General features: G+C 38.6%; 1 protein-coding gene across 4 annotated transcripts in view; it reads left to right on the top strand.

Annotated features, from left to right (window-relative positions):
• Positions 1–2,603: 2,603 nt before the first annotated feature.
• The window catches only part of LOC124170737 (dihydropyrimidine dehydrogenase [NADP(+)]), a 48,767-nt gene continuing 36,031 nt past the window's right edge, over positions 2,604–15,339 (top strand). For 3 of the 4 annotated variants that reach the window (XM_046549644.1, XM_046549643.1, XM_046549640.1), the window contains exons 1-2: positions 2,604–3,012; positions 3,172–3,270. In XM_046549644.1, coding sequence (XP_046405600.1) covers positions 3,232–3,270 — 39 coding nt within the window. In that variant the 5' untranslated portion in view covers positions 2,604–3,012; positions 3,172–3,231. Of the gene's footprint in view, positions 3,013–3,168; positions 3,271–15,339 lie in introns of all 4 variants that reach the window. The other variant, XM_046549642.1, reaches the window with a different exon arrangement.

Below are 15,339 nucleotides of genomic sequence, written 5' to 3'. Positions count from 1 at the left end.
TGGTCGCAATCAGAAATACCTGTTTAACCTATCTCTATGCCTGGTTACACGATACATTAACACATACGTGTTAATGTCGAAATGTATGAATGCAAGAATGAACGCCAAAATGCACTGTTTACCCACCCAACTTGTGCGAATGCATGCACAGAAAATAGAACCTGTTCTAATTTGGTTCATGCATTCATACATGTTCCGTTCCGGTCCACAAAAATCATTCATGAAAACAGACAACTCGTACGTGTTAATGTATCGTGTAAACAGGCCTTTATAGCATAAGATGCACCTGCGTGCTACTTTGGTCGCAATCCGTGCAGCCGTATGGAAACGCATAGCGGGCATACAAACAAATATCCTCTTTTATAGATATAGACGACTGGTGCCCTAACACCGCCCGCCACACGCCTTTTGAGGCGGCTTGCTGGGTAGTATGTAGATGTAGATTTAAATCACATAAACTTGCCTATATCACCTTACCATTTCATTCATTCATGAGTCGCCGTTGACCCTCACGACTTTCCCGATGGAACTCGTGATGGGAGAATTGGAATGCTACGAGGCCCAAGGCTATGACGCTGGCCAAGGCTAAGTGGCTGGGGAGACTTCCTACCGAGATGTTAATTCCTGGGTTTAATATATGCCCAGACGGTGGCAGCGGGGAGATTTGTTTTCTCTGCTAGTTCATGAAGTTTGCTAGCGTCATCATTTCTAACATAAACAAAAATTTATGTAACAACATGAACAACCGGTATATTAACTCCCTTTTAGCTATTTAATGCTTTTACTCTCACTACTTTCAATTTGTAAAGAGTTCACAAATTTTTAAATGCCGATCCGAAAGAGTTTTAAAAATTAAAGAGATGAGTACCTTTCCGTTTTTCTTACATCTAGCACAGTGGGCTGAAATCGAAAAAATCTGGCAGAAAAAAATTTTTTTTTGTGTGGAAGTTTAAACTTTGTTGCTGTTGTCAATACATTAGAGCCTTTTTTGACGCATACTGTTTTTTACAGTTTAATTTTTTAACAAATTGAATGACCTCAAAATTGAACAAATTTCGCAAAAATTGCCCTCATTTAATTGTTTCCGAAATTCAGCATGTTAAAACTAATGGCACGCCTTTTGTAGTAATTCAATAGGAAAAAAATATTTGGTTTGTTATTTTTAATTCTCAACAGCTTTCACGACTTAGTCGTTGTGTTTGTGGCCGATGCGATACAAAATGGCGGACCATGTTTTTCATCGAATTTTTTCGTTTATGTTCCATTATACGCGTCGCCCAATTCTCGAGCTATTCGCGGCGAAAAATCGACGGCCTCAACCCTTTCGCAAGTAAGTTGATGACGTCACGCACTATCTATTGCCGAACGGGTTACCGATTCTCCGCTCCTCTCGTCTTCGTATCGGCCTCGCGTGTTTTTTTTCGCTTGAACTCTTGGGAGCGATTCTTTCCCTCAAGTAGCGTTCTCCCTGAACAAGTGAATATACCTAAATTCCAGTGACGTCATCAACTAATGAAAAGTGGTAGGCTACACTCGCATCTATTTATTTTAAACGGCCGAATAAGGAAGGTTTTTTGCTTCGCAACATACGTTTCCCTTACATCCACTGAACTTTTCACTTACTTACGATATCGGATCGGGCAAAAAGTCAGCATCAGCAATGTAACTCATTACTGTAGTAGAGTCACTGAGCAGTGAGGGTAAGATAACCTTCGAGTAGTTTAGCACTATGAAACTGAGCATCATTAAAAGGAAAAGCACTGGATTTCCCTCAAATGAGGCCCACAGTAGGAGAAAAAACTGCTTCACCATCAACACTGAGTTTTAGGCATTTCTTATCTTCCTACACTACCTGCCATGCAACAATTTAATCTCTAAATCTTACCTAATTAATTATCTTCAAAGGCCCGTGCAAAATTAATAATTTTATTTTTTGCATGTGGAGATGTTGCCTTGGATGCATCGCGATCTCCGGCATTCAAAGCATTCGAAGTCATGAGTTGTCCAGAGCATCCGGTGACAGTGCAAACTCGCGGCCAATCGGAGCGCTTGGCTAAAAGTTTCCGTAGTTTAAAAATTGGGCGTTTTCGACCTAAATATCACCAGTATTTCGGTTCCTAATGACATCAGCTATCTTGGGTTAAAATTTCGTCACAAAAGTTTCCTCCACCTTTTATAGTTGTCTAGTAATTAGCTTGATATTTTTAAATCGAAAAAAGCCGTTTTTGACTAAAAAATATTATATTAAATAATATAATAATAAAAAAAAATTCTCATAAAACTTTTCGGACGGACGGCGCCCCACTTATCCCTCTCTGGTGAGGGTTTTATGTCGATAAAAATTCTAAAAAAATAATCACGATTGTCTCCTCGAGGTTGGTAAAAAAAGCTAAAGGAAATGCTTCCCGTAGATTTAAATGCTCACATTATCCTCAGCGGGCATTTAAAATGGACCATTTCTCTCGCGCGGAAGACAAGCGAGGCTGTCCTCTTCTTATGGGACGCACCTATAGCCGTGCTGGAGACACGGCCGGTCGCGTGACCTTGGAGCAATTTCGCAAGATACGCGGGACGCGTTCGTGAGTTCGCGGTGAAGGACTCTGAGAGTCGGCCCGTTCACGCGCAGCCCGTGTCGTAGGTACCGCGAGGGACCTCCTCTGAATTCTTCGCGCCTGGTAGATGCGCTGGGCGCCGAGGCGGCCCAATCCGTTTTATTCGACTCCCTTTATCTCTAGCGGAACCTTGGACTTCATGCGTGACGCACGCCTACGACCAGATGAAATGAGTTGAGCACCATCCGGGGAGGACGCTAAAAAAATATCATCGCCTGGACCTGCGCGGAGGACCAAAAAAAGTTGGTATTCGGCGCACGAGGAAGTGTTCCCGTGGTGATCTCTCGCAGGAGGAGGCAGCGTGTCGCTCTTCGGCATGTGCGGCGACTTCTTCGGTGCCATCGGATTGCGAAAACCCTCTAGAGAATCGCTCCTATCTTAGCGTCTTCACGACAAAAAGGTCTGTACTGTACGTCTGTACGTTTATCGTCGTATATTTTTTGACGGTTACTCTCCCGGGACAATTTCCTAAACAAGTCTGGCCTAGTTGTGGAGAGGGAAACATCTCGCTGATAAGATTGCGAAGAAGGCTGATCCCGCTCTCTTTCTTTCCCAGCAGCATACGTCTTCCCCCTCTTGTGCTATCCGGCAGATGCAGAATCCTCAGCATTGAAGAAAGATGTCTGCGAAACTATCTAAGGATACGCCCGACATTGAAGTAAGTGATTGCATGTCATTTATTTATTTATTTTTTTTAAATTTAGAGCGGCATAATTATCACTTTGGTTTTATTGTTCAAAGGCGTGTTTGTAAAAATATTTACCCGGAAGTCATGCCTCAAAGTGCGCTATTATCTCGGTGAGGGCGTACTTGGGGTCTGTTTATGAATGCTGGAAGGCAGCAGGCGGCCGAGTTGAGTGAACGCGTGAGCGGTATTTTTAATTACTTGATACCTGGGATTTTCTCTCTTGACTGACATCCGACTAATGAAATCAACTGATTTGCTCGTTACTTGGTGGAACGATGAAATGTTCATGGTGAAACAAAACCCAGTACTGTTCCACAAACTTTTTATTATTAGCTGTCAACTAGTTTAGACGTTTATGCCGTCATTAAGTTAGTCTTGATAATGACGGTATAAACGTCGAAACTAGTTGACAGCTAATAATAAAAATTTTGTGGAACAGTACTGGGTTTTGTTTCACCATGAACATCGGACTAATGTCTGATCTCATAGCACACGCATTACAAACACTCGTAGAGGCTTACTTCCACACACGCTGGCACATTCTACGTGCTAAACGCGGAAACTTAATTTGCATTGATATTCGGCCATCTGCAATTAGTGTTAACCTTTGGTTTCATTGACAAAGGAGGAGATCACATCAGACTTTGATTTAATTGATAGTTTATGGCTCATGTAATTCCTGGGCAAAATTATATAATGATAGAACCATGATAAAACATAAACACTAATAGTACAATCCAATTATGCATGCATCGCATTTCCACCGCGTTAAGCCTGAAACTATTTCATACGCTAATAATTATTGAAGTCTGATCGGCTTTTGTTACCATTTAAATAATTATCTATTTCTTGCCATAATCAAGTGACGGTGTATACCTATAGTCTTACTGATGTTTCAGTCGACTGACTAACCTTTTCGCAACACACCAAATGGAACGAGAAGGGTTCTTGAGTTAAATTTGATGCGATTTGGGGACAGTATGATTTATTCACGTTTTACTATGGAACTGCTCCCTTAGTCAGTGCTCTATTGCCAATTTTTCCGTGCTGTAATTTTAGATTTATGATCAAAAAAAGCTTAACGTAAATTTTTGTGATTGAAATCAAACGTTCCTTTTAATATCATTCCACGTTGTTGATTTTAGACACTCTTGACTCCCGTACTTGCGAAATTTATGCGATCTGCATTGTTCCCAGTGCGTTCAAGAAGTGTAGTGTATTTATTTGATATTTGGAGCGGGATGTATCCGGAGTGTGATTACGCTTGGCCAAGGCCGTAGCCAGAAAATATTTTCGGGGGGGTTTATGGAATAGTAGACAAACATAAAATTATTTTTATAAGATAAATAAAATAGCATATACGGTTAAAAATACATATTTATTATAAACCATTGAAAGAAAAAATAAAAATATTATTATAAAATTGAATTTAGCCTTCTAGCTTTTTTTGCAGCGACCAAATGAATTAACTCCTCGGTGTCGATGTCAATTCTGCGGTCCCTCAGGAGGCTCACAAGTCACTCACCTCTCTTTATAGCACTATTATTTCACACAATGCACTACAACTACATACACTGCACCTACAAATTCGCTTAGATAATTATTGACTTAAGTCGCAATGGACTACTAGATGTCCCTGCGCCGTTATACATATAATATCGTCGTGTGAGCACCAAGCGAGCATAAAGTATCTATTTATTTATTTTTTTCATTTCGGGGGGGGGGGGGGGGGGGGGGAATCAATCCCCCTTGACCCCCCCCCTGGATACGGCCTTGGAGCGGGATACATCCGGAGTGTGATTACGCTTGGCCATGTGTGTGATCGCCCCTCAGCTGGGGGCGATCTATTCATCGCGAGCGATGTCAATGAGTGTTGGTGTACATTGAGAAGATTGTGCCCTTGCGCATGGGGCTGACCTTTGTGCTACTTTGGATTACAGCGTTAATAAAACACTGTGATACCAGCTTCTAAGAATTTCAAGCCTCTTTGCTGACGCAAGGATGTTTAATCGTGCTATGTTGCGGGGTCTAGCAGGACGTCAGCGGCTGGGGGCCTTTGAATCTCAATCGTTCTCTTCCAGCTTGAAATTTATTTTTTATTTATTTTATTTTAATACAGATATACACATACAGCAATATTGCCAATTTAAAGTGCACTTATAACAACAAATATTAAATAATTAAAGAATAATTATTGGTTACAAATTTAAATAGAATAAAAAAGAAAATGAAAGCGTATTTACCCTTTATAACCCAATGTTGCTTCTGAGCAACATCAAAAATGTTTAAACTTTCAGCTCTATTTAGGAGATATGTAAATTAAATATTATTTTGTAGTGTATATTTTAATGAGGAAATATTTAGCTGCCAGGATAGTTACCATTGAGTGTAAAATTTTCAAGTTTTCATAATGAAAAATCTTGATATTTGATTTCTCCCAGAAAAAGCTCTGGGTTAGAAAGGGTTAAAATATTTAGGCGGAGACTCTTAAGAGCAAATTCTTCAATTTTAATAGTAGTGACTCGTTAAGGTCTTTCGGTTTGCGTGAGATAAGAAATACATGCTGGACCAAAGAGGTGGGGTAGTGAAGTTTAAATAACAAAATCGAAACGCCAGTTTAGTTGTTTATTTCTTAGATTTTTCCGTAAACATCAGAACGCAATGTGTACACTTAAGCAAGGATACAGGATTATTCGTTAATATTTTTAAAAAAATTCGCGGGCACTCGTCATGTTAGTTAAAAAACTTTTGGGCTATGTCGCCGCTTCAATTTTTGGGTGGCCCCAACGTTTCCCGATCGATGCTAGTCGCTTATTCAAGAGATTCCTTTGATACATTCCCGGTGACATAGCCCAAAAGGTTTTTCACTAATATAAGAATGCAGGAATTTGTGGAAATTAAAATAGGAAAAATCATTCTAGCGGACTGGAATTGGAATCCATGTCCATCACATTATGCGTAACTTACGAAATCAACTTTCAAACTGTTTCTGAGGTTGTGTTTCGAATGGTAGCGAAAACAATTTATGAGAACTGAAGTATTAGGATTCACACCAACATGTAGATTCCACCTCGCGAAGAGCCCTTCGAGCGTGCGGCAGGGATTCTTACGACGTCATTTGTGTTAATAAAAGTAAAGCCAGCAATGCGTGCGTGCCTGCTGATGCGAATATTAACGCTTCCGAAGATCAGAACTGTAAGGCAGCAAATATTTTATGAGTGTTTTGAATGCCACCCATTTTTTTAAACTCTTATTTTCCAATGGAAAAAACTAATCAAGTACTTATACTTTCAGAAAAATGTGCCATCTTAATTGTAATAGCTGACCGTGACTAAAATGTTGTGAAATTCCAAAGTGATATCGCGTTGTGAGTTTCATCGAATTCAATAATTTATGGAAAAAGGTAAGGGGCAAATTAAAATATCACGAATTTATCTCTGGCAGGGTTGTCTTCACCGGAATAACTTAATTACATGCATGGAGTCATCTTCCGTTGCAAATGAATGTGTATGCCTACATCTGTAGAAAAGTTTGTAGGTTGATGCCGTAGTAGCTATTGTTATCTTAATGCCTTTCTCAATCTTTGGCCAAACTTATATTCGCACCAAATATATTTTTTATTCTTACCTGAAGACGATACGCTGTGATGAAGTTCTTGAAGTAATCAGTTTTGAAGTGCTCCAAGCGATCTATGTCTATCGTGGCGTCTCTAGCAATTCTCCACGTTATCTCTCTTATTTATCCAGCTTTTAGCTGTGAAAGACCCTTATTAATTATAAGGGATCGCGAGTCTTGTGAAAAAATACGAAAGAATGTCCTATAAAATATTTAAAAAATATCTTTTTACTCGAGAACCTTGGCATCGAAACGCGTCGTACCAAATAAAAAAATGTTATAATTTACAAAAGCACGAATTTTCCCAGAGTGAAATCCGAATCGATCGATGTTAACCCTTATTACTGTTCCCTCGAAGCAGTTTCGGTTGAATCAATCACCCAGTCATTCGACCTAACTGTCGAGTTATTGAGTTCGTCAACCAATTTATTATTAATACCGCTCGTGGCTGAGTTTGAAAATTCAAAAGCCTTGCTCTTGTCCATTTTCTGATAATTTGCCTGCTTTTCAAACTCTCAAAATCGAATCGGCGAGACGTGGAAGTCAACGGAGACGAACTTGGGAAGTTATTGACCTCACTCACTGCTCCCTTTCAATCACCTTACTACTACGATACATCCCCCTTCCCCTGCTCAGACTCAGGTGACGTCGCGGATCAGCAGCGACAATGGCTCAGCGAGGGGATTATGGTATTAACCCCCCCCCCCCCCCCCCAGAGCTCAGAGAAATTTTTAAGTCTAATCCATTTCACTTAATTAGATTAATATTTCTTATAGAATAGTGTAAATATTAATAAAACATCCCTCAGAAGCAGTGGCGGTTCGTGAGTGAAATGCTCGGGGGGGCACACTTCACCGGAGGGTCAAAAATTTTGAATATTTTGTGTATTTTAGTGAGTTTTAAGGCTATCTAGGTATTAAATTTGTTTAATTTAAAATAATATAATTTAAATATTTATAATAATAAAAGATAACCAGGACAAGGTATTCTGTGACACTGCAGCACCGAGTAGACGCCAGATTATAATGCCGCCAGCCGCAGCGGCGATGTCATCTCACTAGATACGTCGCTCTGCGCATGCTCGGGCGGCGTCCCAAGACTTCCATCGGGCAGGAAGCTTAGACGCGTCATAGCACCAGCAGCCCCCACCACTACCACTCTTTATATAACTGCATGGCGATGGATTGGGACGTTCTGGCCAGCGCCCCGCGGCTACAAATGCGAACTTCTCGCGCTATTTTTGCGTGCTTTTCCTACATTTTCAATTTATGCGATTGAAAAAGCACCTTGGTTAATGGATGTATAATTATAATTGAATGGGTATTTATTTTTTCCTTTTGCAAATCTTTGGGAGGGGCAGCGTCCGAGAGTCCTTATGGGCAAGCCGCCACTGCTCAAAAGGCCGTAAAACTCACCATTTTGAACCATTTATCCGAAAAATTGTCTAGGGGAGGGCCCCCGCACCTCTCGCTATTCCGTGGTGGCACCTCGGGACGGATATTCCACACCCTCAAACACCCCAGTGTTCTGCGCCTAAAACCCCCCTAGCCTTACTTTCTAGCTGCGCCCCTGAGCAGCGAGGTTTGTCAAGGCAATCAGCAGTCTCCGGATCCCATATTAATATCTGGGTGCGTAAATCATTTTGCCCATATTACACATGATGACAGATAATTACCATTCGGGTCTCACTATCTTTTTGCCATGAAATCCATGGTAAAATTATAATGTTCCTAAAAAAATGATTTGACTTACATCTTATCTGTGACGTGCACACAAATATTATTTAAAGATTCATCCTAAGTTGATTTTTCTTTTTAAGCTCCGTAATTAAAGTGTGCGTATAGTGTCTAACTAAGGATGACATATGGTCATCAGTTATTTCATTTTGGAGCCATTTTTTTCACTCTCCCTATTTATGGCATTAACCTTTCCTTGCACGTCTGTAAAATGAAATCGGTGACTTTTTTTCCACTGTTACCGTGGGATACCAAAAATTAACCTCATGTTAAAAATTTCGCTAAAATCTGTTCATTTTCAAAAAAACGTTTCAGGCACTCAATGGGTCGATATGATGATCGGACAAGTCTCGCGAGTCCTGTGTAAAGATACGAAAAAATACTCCATGACACTGTCGCAAGAAACAAAGGTTTGATATTGAATGATTAGGCAAGTTACTCGAATAGATGCTTCTAATTCATATCGAAGGCATTATCATCATAGTTAGACTGGTTGACGAAAATAAAATAGATCATAGAGACTGGAAAGGAGACATTAAAAAAATCACTTATCGATAAAATGATAGGAGGTCCATCAATCTGTCACTCTTATTTCCATTTAGATATCTCTTCAGGCAGTGTGGCATGCAAGAAGAAATTGCAAAATCGATAAGGGAGTAAGAAGGGATTATGTTATTACAGTGGTTGTGAGTTAAATAATACTCATTGCCTAAACTTGTAATTGTATCAAATAATTTTTTTTATTCTTACTTGAAGACTTCACGATTAGTTGAGACACCTCAAGGTGTACGTTTTGAATCAGGTATACTAGTTATCTAAGCCTAACGTGGCGTCTGTAGAATTACTCCATCTCATTCGTCTAAAATGCTGTGAAACGCCCTTGGTACGGTTACCTCGTAGCAGTTTTCAATGAATCGAGCTCATATTCCCAATCATTCTACCAAATTTTCGAATCATTAAATTCGTCTGCCAAATAGTTATATTACTGATTCTGAACGAGTTTGAAAATAAAGATTTTCTCGTTTTTTCCATTAGCTGATCCGTTGCCTGCTTCCCGATTTGCCCAAAAATTTTTAAACGTCACAAAAATGCCACAAATTTTCATTCATTTTTTTCATTCGTATCTGCAGAAGATAACATTCGTTTGAGCCCACATCCTGCGCTGTAAAATTTAGAACGAACCACTCTGAATTTATTTTAATTTATTATGTGTTTTTTCGTTTACCTCATGGATATAATACAATTAACATTACTTATCCAAAAACGAACGATCTGAGTGATTTTTATTTCAAAATTAATAATAAATGCTTATTCGATTGCATTCATTCTTATACATTATTGCATTATTCGTTGCTGGAAAAGCTATTGGAGAGTTTTTATTTCCTCCTAACTTAACCTTTATCCGCAAATTCATCCCTAGAGGTTCTTTCGTGCAATTTGCTCTCAGACACTTTTTGCGCGTGAACAAATTATTCACACCTTGGCCGCAGAAAGTTCTTCCATGGGATAAAGGACGTAACTACGCAATGTTTACTGCTGAGCTTAACTGCTGTCACTTCTCAAGCGCTTATCATCAAGGTCACGCCATGTGGTCTAGAGCAAATGACATTCAAATTATTTTATTTCTAGACTCTATGGTGTATGTGCATTCCGTCCATGGGCACGCTCTGATGGTGCGTTGGTGCTTGAGCACCGACCAATTGTTATGAATAATGAATTAAAATAGAAATTTGCGAAAATAATAGCGGATATGTTTATGAACTGTGAAGGGAGTCAGGTAAACAAAAAATGGTAATTAAATGATGTTAACAAAGGAATTAAATAATTAATTTTACCGAATGAATATTTAAACTCGATTATTTCAGGCTTCACTTTGTGAAAAAACATTGTAAACTAAAAAAAGTTATGGTACTTTTTCACAGGATTTATTCAAGACGACCGGATTCGTCGCAGAGGCGACATCATCAGGTACAGAAATCGTTATTTTTACAGTTATTTTGACCCTGCAGGGAGTGTCAGGGAGCAAAATAACGATTTCTGTACCTGATGATGTCGCCTCTGCGACGAATCCGGTCGTCTTGAATAAATCCTGTGAAAAAGTACCATAACTTTTTTTAGTTTAGAATGAATATTTATTGAATAAAAAATACATTAATTATTCCCCTAAAAGGATGCATAACTCACTATCGAGCAGGCGTATTTTGTCGTTTTTGGTGTCTCTTTTCAAATTGAGGCTATCATCATGAAATTTGCATATCATTTAGAGAAGACCTGTATCAACCTTCAGCCCTTTCCAACCCAGAGCTACTTCTGGGAGAAATTGAATTTTTAGACTTTATTATTTTTTTAAAACTCAGTCACAATTATTGTGGCGGCTATATATTTCGCCATTAAACTTTACAGCAAAAAAGAACACGAAGTTAACTCTTTCCTGAATAGAGCTGAAAATGTATACATTTTTTATATTCCTTAGAAGAAATATTTAGTTATAAAGGTCTGGTTACACGGTACATTAACACGTACAAGTTAATGTACGTTTGCGTTAATGATTTTGGTGGGACGGAACGGAATATATACGAATGAATGAACCAAATTAGAGCATGTTCTATTTTCTGTGCATGCATTCCCACAAGTTGAGTGGTTACACGGTGCATTTTGGCGTTCATTCTCGCGTTCATACATTTCGACATTGACACGTATGTGTTAATGTATCGTGTGACCAGGCATAGAGATAGGTTAAACAGGTATTTCTGGAGCAAAAATTGTGACAAAGCATTCACTGATGAAACTGAATCTATAATGCGGGCAGGCCCGCAAGGGGGGGGGGGGCGCCCCCTGCGCCCCCCATATGTATCCGCCACTGGCCTACGCTCGTCTATTCTCCCAAGGCTACCGTTAAATTAACTCTATTGCTGCCATCAGAATGGGACAGGAAAAATCAAGGATATTTTTAGCTCAGCGCTATGATGAAGAATCGCTTCAGCACAACCTCGCACATTTTCCCGGCGGGAGAACTAAATTTTTAATGAAATGATTAAGACAATATATTGCTCAAATTTTTTTATCAAAACAATTTTTATAGATGCACAAAGGTTAAGAAAAGACTTAGCTGTTTCACAAAATAAAATATATTTGCGACCGGTTTCGATACAGCGTATCATCATCTGATGATGATACGCTGTATCGAAACCGGTCGCAAATATATTTTATTTTGTGAAACAGCTAAGTCTTTTCTTAACCTTTGTGCATTATGAAGGAGTTTCACCATGTTACGCCAACCACCATCGCATTTAATTTTTATAGAAATTCTAAGCCAGAGCATTATTTTCTAGGAATCTCAGTCTCAGGAATGCATCTCATTTTCACAAAATTATTTATTCTCCATTTAAAAGTGAACAATTTTCAAACACTGAGTTTGAAAATTTACTTTTTTGGTGTTACGTGAAAAAACCTGCAAAGAAAATCAGCCGTTCTGCTGGTGAAGTGTAGGTAAGGCCAGTGCTATATTTAACAAACATTCAAAATAATTATATTATTCCATACAAACAAACATAAATTTAGATTTTTCCCTGCGGGGTAGAAGAATTCCCAACTCATTTTCTGTTCTCCAAGGTAGTGTTATCTAAAGTTATCTAAGCTACAAATTTTGATTTAAATGTGTTTTGAAATCACAAATGTTTTTGTGAACGTATTTTTGTTACTACATAGTGAAAGAGCTATCGTTTCTTTCTGAAATTTTACCACTGATGCAAAATGAACACTGTTTTTCTATGGAATATACACATTTCAAATATTGTATTTTCGATAGGGCCCATCTCCGAATTTTGAAAATATGTTTTCTCTCTATACTCTGAGATTTCACTATATGTTAACTTAACTATAGAATAAGAAATGCATCGCCAAATAAGGATTACCAAACGGGAGTGATGCATCCTCTTTACATCACTTCTAAGTATGTAGAAGTTAGATTCAATAGGTCAAATCGTTATCAGCATCCGCAATAACGTGGTCCGATATTGAAGTTTTTCACGCATTCATTTTCTCATGCATCGCGTTGCTTTCATTAAAACTAAAACTAGAACTTTCGTTATCCCAAATTCAGTTATCTCTAGAATCGCGAAGTATTTATGATGACACTGAAATAAAGAAAAATAATTGTGATTATTATAGAAATTACAATATTTTCGCACTCATTTCCATTCTAGCGTTTCCAAATAGGCATAGCTTCGAAAGCTACGTGAGGATCATCTATCGCCCATGAAACATGATGTTCTCTTTTTTTTAGCCAAGAATAAAATCTGAACTCGAGGCAGATAATTCATATCTATGCGATAGTAACGGAATTTCCTTCGAGATTTATCGCTATTCAGGAAAATGATTTATGCTTCGCTGTATTGTTTTTACGAGTCAATATTATTCTTCTTGATGCCAAAAAGAGATGATTTTCATTTATTTTGCTCAGATTCCTTTAATTTCAAAGGTTTCACCTTCAGAGTAAAGATAAGCAAAAACTTTCGGTTTTTCGTCTTCGGCGCACGCGGCCAAGATTGCAATAGCAAAGTTCGAGATAACAAGATGGGTCTAATTGGCTAACTACGACACTAGCATTTGTTTTCATGTTGTTTATTTCGGTTGGAAATTTTATTTTCAATAAATTTACGTCTCACGCAGAAGAAGAAGCACAATACTTTTCATTAAAGCTACTTATAATTATTTTACTTTCTATTTTTTTCCATTTCCCATAACAATACTGAAGATGGAGTTTCAATATTGGCCTCTTTTAAGGGTTACTGCGCAGCCACGTGACCTTTCTTGTATTTATTTATATAATATAAAGCTGCATTTTGATTAACAATTTACTCATTGATACAAAATCATAGCCCAAGCTGTGAGGGCTACGGATCTGAATTTTTTGTGGTAAATTTACTATAAAGTACCACAAATTAAATTGATAAATCAAGACTTTCTGTCATCAGTGCTTTCGCAAGATTGAACTAAATTTCTTGTTCCTGTCCGGACCGCACCGTGCGACTCAAATACCTGCATTTTTGCCGTATGCCTTTTACCAATAAATAATGAAGGACATAATTCACAGTGTCCGGCGATATCTGGTGGAAATGTTTTATATCCATGAGAATAAACTAAAATGGTAACCTTCCACACAATTTTATTTACTTAAGTACCGACCCGGTTTCGACACGCAGTGTCATTATCTTTACCTATATCTTTATATTTAGTACCTTGATAATGACACCACGTGTCGAAACCGGGTTGCTAGTTTAGTAAATAAAATTGTCTGGAAGATTACCATTTTAGTTTATTCTCATGGAAATAATAATGGCACTGACTAAAAGAGATAAACTCTCTCCACTAGCCGTCTCATTATTTAAAGTGTACCAAAGAAAAGTGTGGTCCACGTGTCATTGTGTCGGGGGTCGCGTGGGGTTCGCGGTCCTCGGGTAGCTGAACCTTATTGCGAAATTTTGATCTGATTTTGTCGTCGACCTCCAAGACCAAGATGCCCATTTTGGCTTATGTAAGCAGCGTTATCTCATTCTTAAAAAATTGGGTTGTTCACTCGGACCCGAAATCGCAATTCATAATGAAAAAAGGGTGGTTTCTTATTATTTTTATTGCCTAAATAGAAAGACTATTACTCCTGGAGTACGTATTTCACGCTTTTAGATTTTTAAATGACGATATCTATTTTTCGCGATTAAATGAAGAGTGAAAATTTTCAAGCGCACGAAAACGCTAAGTATGAATGCCGGGAAAACTCCCGTGTGACGTCGTTCTGGATCCCGCTGCCGCAAGTGAGGTGACCTTGGGGCGAGGCTCTGAGCGCTGATACGACGCAGGATGCTAGCAGGTAGCAGAGTACCATGCTAGCTGGTAGCGCTTGGCTTTAATAAGGATTATTAATACCTTAACAAACGAGGAAAACTTTCCGACCTTAGGCAGTTTTAATATGTGATTATAAAGACATGTTTCCCTGAGCACTGTGCCTCATGCATGCATTGGTAACCTCAGACGATTTAAAACTCCTATCTACTCGTATAGAAACTAGGTCCCTGTGACGTCACGTGGAGTGGATCCGCATGGCCGCCAATCTGACCTTTTTCAAATGAGGATAAAATTGACCCTTGCCATCCGTCTAAACCGGTATTTCTAAAACCAAATAATTTGTATATTAAGAATACACTAATGGTGGGTAACGAATCGCAATCAATGCCTTTCGTTTTCTTTGATGAAGGAAACTACCCTATTCGGTACTTGAAAGAGAATGATGAGGTACGATGGAAAATATATCTTCCCTGCTGTGAGATTAGAACGAGAAAACGTAAAAATATTTCGCCCCACATTCATAATTTGGTGACGTAATTACGTTTTTGGCTCATTATCGTGTTCATTCAGAAAATTTAATCAAAGATAGTAGCCGTTCACAAGAGTGCAAACAACAACAAACTCTAAGCACGACTACGAGGAGTAACTGAGAAGCAGAAGTAACTGATCCGGTCGGCAAGAGTTCGTGACGTTATCAACTTATCTGCGAAAGGGAAGGGGGCGAAATTTTTTGGCCTTAAATTGTTAGAGAGATGGACGACGGATCTAAAAAAGGAATAATACAGGTGACTTTATTTTTTAGAATGTATCGGAATAGATAACAATAAAAAAAGTAGTGATCGAG

This window comes from Ischnura elegans, chromosome X, assembly GCF_921293095.1.
Source record: "Ischnura elegans chromosome X, ioIscEleg1.1, whole genome shotgun sequence".
NCBI classification, from domain to species: domain Eukaryota; kingdom Metazoa; phylum Arthropoda; class Insecta; order Odonata; family Coenagrionidae; genus Ischnura; species Ischnura elegans.
The sequence above is the reverse complement of the archived record's forward strand: the minus strand, read 5'-3'. Positions and strand labels throughout refer to the sequence as shown.